Source organism: Orbicella faveolata, unplaced genomic scaffold (genome assembly GCF_042242905.1).
Source record: "Orbicella faveolata isolate gen_17 unplaced genomic scaffold, um_ofav_v1 contig_12, whole genome shotgun sequence".
Classification (NCBI taxonomy): domain Eukaryota; kingdom Metazoa; phylum Cnidaria; class Anthozoa; order Scleractinia; family Merulinidae; genus Orbicella; species Orbicella faveolata.
Genome location: NW_028301539.1, coordinates 6,976,699 through 6,985,418, shown reverse-complemented (window position 1 = coordinate 6,985,418; position 8,720 = coordinate 6,976,699). Strand labels below are relative to the sequence as shown.

At 38.8% G+C, this 8,720-nt stretch overlaps 1 protein-coding gene across 1 annotated transcript; it reads right to left on the bottom strand.

Annotated features, from left to right (window-relative positions):
- Nucleotides 1-1,232: 1,232 nt before the first annotated feature.
- Nucleotides 1,233-2,224, bottom strand: LOC149116331 (melanocyte-stimulating hormone receptor-like). Its single transcript, XM_089278680.1, has one exon. It carries the CDS (start codon nucleotides 2,216-2,218, stop codon nucleotides 1,274-1,276), a length of 945 nt encoding a protein of 314 aa, XP_089134806.1. The 5' UTR covers nucleotides 2,219-2,224; the 3' UTR covers nucleotides 1,233-1,273.
- Between the last annotated feature and the right edge of the window lie 6,496 nt (nucleotides 2,225-8,720).

The following is an 8,720-nucleotide window of genomic DNA, read 5'->3' as shown; positions in this document are numbered from 1 at the left end:
TTTTTAGAACAACAAGCGCGTCGGCTGAATCCGGCTATTGTGTTCGAATTCAAGAGGATATTTTTGTCTTTGAAAGTTCATAAATCTCGAACGTCGAATAGGTTGATTTTACTCATTAAAAGGTGGCTCACCTCGATCTTTCGATCGCCCACCATCGCTAATTTAAACAGCTAATGATTCACAGCATCCACCGTTTATACCAATGACATGGATGAAAGTGGCTACTTTGTCCGGGGGAAACTTAGCCGGGTTGGACAAATCTTCAAAAAACGTTTATTTTTGAAAAATGTAGGACTTTTTTATTCATCACTCGCACATCTTTAAACCTACCAGCTTCAGTTTTAGTTAGTTTTCTCCATAATGTGACTAAAATTCAAAGTTGTTTTTTCCTCACGCTATATTTAGAATTGACTTCCTTTGCCAAATACACATTTATGCCAAGAATACGAACCTTGCTAGCAAGGAAGTCCTAAACTTCTTCCGTTTTACCTGAAACTAATTAAATCAATTCTTTTGTCGCTAAGTATTTTCCGTTTTCCATTCCAACAACTTTATCGCCATTTTCTACAACGCATTAATCTCATCTTTGGTCTAATATGCCGCAGACGAATGTCTAACAGCCGAACTTCCTATTTATGTTAAAGACGGAAGAGCTTTTTTTGAAGGAAAAATGTTTGCCTCAAAAAGCCCTGTGTTAATTGCACGATTCGAAAAGTTTAACACTGTTCCCCACGCAAGTATCAACAACGATTTAGCAATTGCTATCCAATATCCAATATTCCAATTCCAAAGAGACATGAGTTCAAACACTCAATAGAGCGAAGCTTCACAGTTTTAGATTTAGTATTTAAATATAACTGCTTCTCATAAAGGCACACTTCACCTATCACTTCTAATTGAACTCATTTAATCTCAGATATGCTGCATCTTAAAGAAAGTTTCAAACATTTTCATATTCTAAAAAAACTACGCATGTGCTTCAATGAAGACTTGAGTCATAATTTTGTAATGTATTCCACGCGGAGAAAAATTGCAATTCATTCTTTTCCATCTCTTTATTATTTACGGCTGTAAAAGGATAAGTCATTTGAAACAATGTTCTTTTTAATTAAGACGATGATGAAGTTTTCTCTTAGGACTATCTTACTGATCCAGAAACATGCAATACCGAGATGTTTTAGAAAAGGTTTAAGCACCACTTCTAATTTAAGACTACTTTTTGGAAAAGGTCTAAAATCTAAAACGCATCAGGGATGCTTTTCATCTTATAGGTCTACAGGATCTTGGTCGGAAAACAATAGCAAAGCACTTGTCTGATTGTGCTCTTCACTGCTCGTCTGACTTCTTCCATCTTCCAGCAGTAAAGTATCGGGTTTAATGACGAGTTTAAGTAAACTAAACTGGCTGTATAAATCCAAGAGTGATAAACAGTTGAAGACGGTACGTTAGTCCACAAAGTCACAATTACACCATAGGGTAGATAACAAGCGACCAGTGTCAGTTGCAGCCATATTGCACTGGACACAGCCTTTTTGTATCGTGCTATGTTCAGTTGATTTGTTTGGTTCGGTTGTTGAACATGGCCTTGTACTTGATTTTGATGATGACGGAGGGTGAGGAAAATCTTTGTGTAAGAGAAAACCGAGATTACTAGACAGAGTGGTATAACTATAATCCAGTACCATAAGGTGATAACGGGATTCCAAAATTGCATTGCTGAAATGACAGTGGACACAATCCAAATGGTAACAATGATCACGTAGGTTCGATTTAAAGTTACAACTTGCTTATATCTCAGTCCCAACAACAGGGCGAGAAGTCTGTTCACGCTTATTGCAGTCATTGTCCACAGAGACACCCCACACAAAATAGAGCCTATAAACAAATCTGCGGGTAATACTAAGCGACAAATATTCCAATGTTCATTCACTTCAGACATCCAATAGGTTACAGCGAGAGGCTCTGAAATAAGGCCAACGAAGAGATCAGTTGTTGCAAGGCTACGAAGCAAGAGCTTGGATGGCGGATGAAGTGAAGACTCCCTGCGAAGAGCAACTAGGATCAGAGCATTCCCAAGAAATGCAGTTACGGACAGAAAAGAGTTTAAAACTGAGACAAATGTCAAGTGGCCGTGTAGTCCAGCAGTGAAACCCGTGGAACATAAAAGTTGTTCATCTTTTGTCGGCTGTCCATCTCCGGTGAAGTTTGCTATTGCCATATTGATTTGTATTTATAGTTAAACTGTAAGCTAGAATCTGTTAACTGGCACTGCCGAAACTCCTCAGTGTGACTTCTTACCACAAGAGAGGATATGACGATGAAAACCTGAATATAAGCGCCTTTTATAGCGCTTGTTAGTTATTCCTCATACGTGTCAATACATATCATTGACAGCTTGGAAATACAACTTAAATAGCCAAGGAGCGGGTTTACTGCCAAAGATTCTGAGGACTGACTGGTTTTATTCCGTCGTTACCAAAAAGCTATGACTTAGATGGTCTACGTTCTCTTTCATTTGATAGTAACGTGGAAATAAGGAGCAAGGTAACAATTTATTGTCCTGCCGTTGGTTTTGAATTGTATATTTTTAACTTCGGAAACTTGTCACAATGTACTGAAATCTACCAGTTAGATCTTAAATTAATTTTTCATCGATCACGCATCAAACTAATTACAGATTTGTCAGTTTTCGAGAAAGATGACATCTAAATAAATAGTAGTGGCGATATTAAACGAGAAGATTTTGAGGGTAAAAGGAATCTGTAGTTCTTTCACAGGATCTACCGGGATGGAAATGTATAACGAATGATTGATTATCGCAGTTATCCTGTTCTTAGCCTCTTTTCCTTGAAATTTGCGACCTATTTACGTCGCGGATGAATTGCTTCGAAAAAACGGAGATGTGTTTTAGCCAGAGGGTCCTATCACTCGGACTGACAAACAAGTCTTCCTTTTACTTTGCTTTACTCTTCCTGACAAACAAGTCTTCATTTACTTAACAAAAGAATATAAGCAGAAGATGCAAAGAAAACACATAAGGGAACATATGTCTTACTTTACATTCACTAACGGTTCCATTTAAATTCTAAAGAAACTTGCTTCCTGTGAGCCAGGAACTTATACTGGCTCTTATTCTTAATGGCCTTCAAGGATGTAGGTTACCATCCAGTGGCAAATCTTGTTTTGTAAATTTGTTAATTATACTTTACTGTTGGGAATCACTCAATTTGCTTGGCAAATGACTTGTTTTACTGGCCATGTCAACTATTCTCGGATATTACGAGTAGGTTAAAAAGCCTTTTTGATCTTGACATTACAAGTTGCCATAATTCAAAATTTTGTTCGGTAACCAATTGAATCTTAATCAGCAAGTCAAAATTCAGGAAACCGTTGTGACCTACCTTCATTTTATTCGGTCAATTTTAATTAAAGATAGCTTCAAGCTATCTCCTTGTTTTGTTCAAAGATGTGGACCGTCTCAATTTCAAGCAAATTGGCAACATATGATGATGTTTATGAAGTCTATAAAAAATTAACCTGAATAGGCATGCGCCATGTTAAACTGGCCTGGTCTGCTCCTCTATTTTCCTCGAGGTAAAAGGCCTGGCCTCAAATTCATCATATTATTGATTTCTGTAGAGAGTCAGCACTGGAGGGAAACTCGGTGTGTTTCACGTGCAGAAAGTTGAAATTCTTCAGCTTTTACAAGCTCTTGTTTCATATTTTTGTAGGAGTGAATAGTTAAACGAATAGATTTCTTAGAAATAATTTCGGACGATTTATTTCGTACGAAACAATTGTCCGAAAATTAGATCGTCCGAAATTCAGTTTTAAGGGCCTGGAATATTAACAGTACAGTATAAAACGCTTTACATACGTACTTTCATAGGCGACGCCATCAAAAGTAATATAGATTTAGCCAAGCTTAAAGCGTTAAAATCAAGTGCACACTATTAATCTATTTTTCCTGACTGGGTGCTCAAGGAAAATATTCATTATTGTATCAGAGTTGCTCACCCATCTCATAAGATATCCCGGCTTTCTGCCTGATACAGAATCGCTTCTCTTCATTTAACCATGTTTGAATGCTATGTAATGTAGTCTACGGGAAAAAGAATTGCAATCTATCATTTATCATCTCTTTATTATCTACGGCTATAAAATGATAAGTATCCATTTGAAACGTTTCCTTTATTTACAACAATGATGAAATTCTCTCTTACGACTATCTTACTGCTTAGACAAAGTCAACATATAAAACCGAGAAATTAAAAGTTTTAAGCAGCACCTTTTCATTCAAGACAACCCTTTAGAGAAGTTCTAATATCTTAATCTTTAGACATCATGAACTGTTAATCTTTTTATCGTTTAGGTTTTACAGGATCTAAGTCAAAAAAACAATAGCAACGAACTTGTCTGACAGTAAAGAATCGGATTCAATGAAGAGTTTAAGTAAACTAAGGTGTGTGTATAAATCCAAGTGTGATGAGCAGATAAAGGTAGTTCACTGATAGCCAACAAAGCCACAATTACACCACAGGGTAGATAACAAGCGACTAGCGTCAGTTGCAGTCATATTGAACTGGTTACTGCCTTTTTGTATCGCGCTATGTTTGTTTGGTTTGGTTGTTGAACATGGTCTTGTACTTGAATTTGATGATGACGGAGGGTGAAGAAAATCTTTGTGTAAGAGAAGATCGCGATTAATAGACACAGTGTTATAAGTATAAAACAGTGAAAACAGTAGGTTAGTGGGGCAGTGTTCAATTGTGACCTTTCCTGTGTCTTCTACGCTAAGAAGGAGCCCAAAAAAGCCCGAACTAACATTATTCAACAAGTTATGATCATTTTTAGCTCGTGAATGCGATAGCAAGCTATGAGTTGCAGTGGGTAATCAGATTGTACAAATGATAGGCAAATGAGCGTTCGGTCGCTCAATTTTAAACTTCCGGTGTTGATCTATCCTTTCAGCGGGTAATTAACGAGTGATATCGCAGCTAGAAGTGATACGATTATGAAAATGAATGCAGACTGAGTCTCCATCAGAATTCATGCACGGGTGAAACCGAATTTGCTAGCCGGTCTGACTCCCTGACTCCCCGTGACACCGAGGACTCACAATTTGAGTAAAACAAAATAACTACGTTTATTTATTCCCAAATTCGCTCAATTATCACGACAAGAGAACGATTCACCCTACACGCACGAGTCCCGGAAACGATTTAATCAGGTAATTCGAAGAAATCTCATTCGCTTAGCGACAAAACAAAGCAAAAGTCACAAATTGAGGTCATTGGTGCCCTAACTTCCTGTGAAAAAACTTGCAATTTGAACAACATAAAATAACCACGCTTATGCTTCCCAAATTCGCTGAAAAATTACAACAATAGATCGATTCACCCACGCGGTCCGTGTACCGGAAACGATCCCACGATTGAAAATTGAACAGGTCAAGATAATTCGATCACTTACCTTCTCAAACTCATTAATAATTCGTCAAGTTAAAACAAAGAAAATCACAGCCGTAAAGGAGGTTTGGATACCCGGTCATAATTAGCATAGATTTTGACGATTTTACTTCTCCGTTTCCTCCTTAGGTTTTGTTTCGATCGAGAAGATATATCAAACACTCGAGACAATGTTTCATCGGGTATCCAAACACCTCTAAGTTCGTCAAAAATACTCCGCTGCGCGTGGTATTTTCAACTCTCTTCTTGGTGTTTAGATGTCTCGATGAAACACTGTCTCTCGTGTTTGATACATTGCAACAAAACAAAACAAAACTACAGGCACAAGGTCAGTTCATTGGCGTGACGTTGTCATTAGAACTGAAATGAAATTAGGGCATTTGCTACTTGGACTCGGCGTCAAATTTTTGGTCGCTCGAACACTCTTTCGCTTCTCATATCGGGCGTTTCGAATTAGCCTGTGCAGCCTTTTCTTTCTCTTAGTTAAGGAGTAGAAAGCCTAGGAGTGGTAGCTCGCTTAAATCGTTTCAAGTTAGCAGAAACAGTGAACAAACAAAAGCAAAACAAAGTGGAAATAAGATGAGGCATTTTCAGTCGAATTTGAATTTACACCCCTAAAAGAGACCAATCTGGCGTGGCTCGAGCTTTATTTGACCCATAAAGATACAATTTAAAACGCAATAGGGCCACGCTCGATTACCAGCCGCCGTTCAGCAAAGTTCAGAGAAGGAGCTCGCTCTAGTAGACCGGACTCGAGAGATCGGTGTAAATCGAGCCGTAAAAACGGAAATGAGGGCGTTTTCTATGTTCTAATTTCTTCTAGTACACCCTAAAAGATACCTTGACAGCTAGAAATAATGTCGTTTCGTAATGAACTCTCTATGTGCGAACAGAATTCTTGATTTATACTCCTAAGCGAGGTAAGGAGCATCCCTGACCTTTTCGTATGGGAGTCACCCCCCGATCGACTACAGGAAAATAGCCGTAAATAGGCTCCAATAGCTAATGATGGACTCGGCTACCCAGGTCAAGACTTCAGTTGTCGTTAAGGGCATTTAAAAAGGTCGGTGTTGAATACGTAGGTCCCTTTTTAAAGGAACAAGGCCGTGGTAAGACCAGAGGCAAACGTTGCCATTCGCACGAACCGTACGGATCGACAAGTCGTGTCACCCCCTCGACTCAGGCACCAAGTGATTTACATTCTATGTCCCTCTAATGAGATGCAATTTTCCGACCGTATACGGATGGAAAACGGCCCTTACCATCCGTACAAACCGTACGGATCGACAAGCCGTGTCACCCACTCTACCCTGGTAAGACGTGATTTATATTCTCCTTAAGTCTCCTTAATTTAAGTCTCCTTAATGAGATGCAGTTTCCCAAACCGTTCACGAATCGAACACAGTCTTTTACTGTCTTTCAAACCGCACAGATCGAAAATTTTTTTTTCGGACCGTATCAGATTGTGTGTATTGGACAACCCTGAACATAGAGATGGATGGTGACAGTTACCAGTATTTTCTTAGCACTTCAATTTTGACGAATCAATACTTAACAACTGTTGGACGAGGTGGAGCAAAATAATGTGATTTCTTAGTGTCGAACAGATCAATTATTTGCTGAAGCCGAAGCCTAGGGCAAATAATTGATTTGCAAGACACCGATAATCAGTTCAATAATTAAACGAACAATTATTTTTGTCAAAAGGTCTGAAAAATTTTGTAAACAAAGCTTTCGACTGTATCGCACAGTCTTCATCAGCGATCAAAGTGAGCTCACGTTGTCACGTGAATGCAAATTGTTTAATCACGTGACAACAGATGGTCAAAAATGGCGGGAAGATCATAGCCCCTGTCTCTATTCAGTGTTGGGCGTTGACGTCTGATATGGATGGCCTCCTTGATTTTCCTTTTGATATCTACCGACTCTTTATCAAGAATCTTGACTCCTTCCCAGTCGATCTCGTGGTTGGTCTGAGACTGGTGTTCCCGGATTGCAGATGTTGTTTGTTTCTGATGTTCACCCAGTCGCTTCTCCAGAGTTCTCTCTGTCTCGCCAATGTAATACTCTTCGCAATCGTTGCATGTGATGTCGTATACCACGCCCGTCTTCTTTTCAGTTGGTGTCCTGTCTTTTGGATGGACTAAGATGGACCTCAGCGTGTTGTAAGGCTTGTGGTATGTGCGGATGTCTTGTGCCTTACAACACGCTGAGGTCCATCTTCCATTTTTTCACACGAGAGCGTGGTTACAATTACACATGAGTAGAATAATATCTGTACTTATTTTAGACGGCATTACGCGTGAGTAGACCATTATTTGTCAGCAGTTGTTTGCAGGTCACGTGATGAGCTCTCGGTCAATAAAAAAAGACGCGAAAAATGCATCGAATGATAATTAACAGTAATTGGACGAGGTTGAGCAACATGTCGTGATTCGTCAATGGCCAGCAGATAAATTATTTGCTGAAGCCAAATAAAGTAATTTTTGGGAGTTGTCCAACGTGGCTAAATTTCGCCGGTCAAAGTCCTTGCTTTCATCCGTGTCATTGGTAGAGGAATACATGCCGTGAATCATCATCAGCTGTTTAAATTAGGGATATGAGGCGATCAAAAGATCGAGATGAGCCATCTTCGTCTGAGTAGGATCGATCCATTTGACGTTCGAAAATCAAATGTAAAATGTCCTAAGGTCTCGCAAATTAGAATACAATAACCCGTTTCAGCATAACGATGTGCCGGAGAAAATCTTTCCTTCATTGCATCTTTAATTTGAGTGCGTCGTACGAAGCTTGTACTGTGCTGGGAAGATTGTAATAAAACGTCTCAGCTGGGCCTGATCGTAATCGAAATCGTCGATGTAATCGAAAAGCTTTGTACTTGCTTATATATCATCCTTTACACATCAAGTGCAATATTTCGTTTAGGTTGTTCAAAATATAAAAAATGAATCTTATAACATACAATAGGAGCGGAAACGACTTCAATTAGATGGCGAATTCTCATCAACACCAAAAAGTTTCCAAACTTAAAGCAGAGAATTAAAATTAAAATTCACAGCTTGAAATTAAGATAGAGTAAACTTAGGAAATCAAAAGTGAGAAACTCAATTTAAATTTCTTTTTAGTAGTGGTAATGTTTGAGTGGTGCCAGTAAGGAAACACTAGTCTGAAATCGGCGTTAAGAGCGTAGTTCAGAGTGAAAACTCAAGGAAATTGAAGACCTTTGATTACTAACTGAAACTACGGTTATGA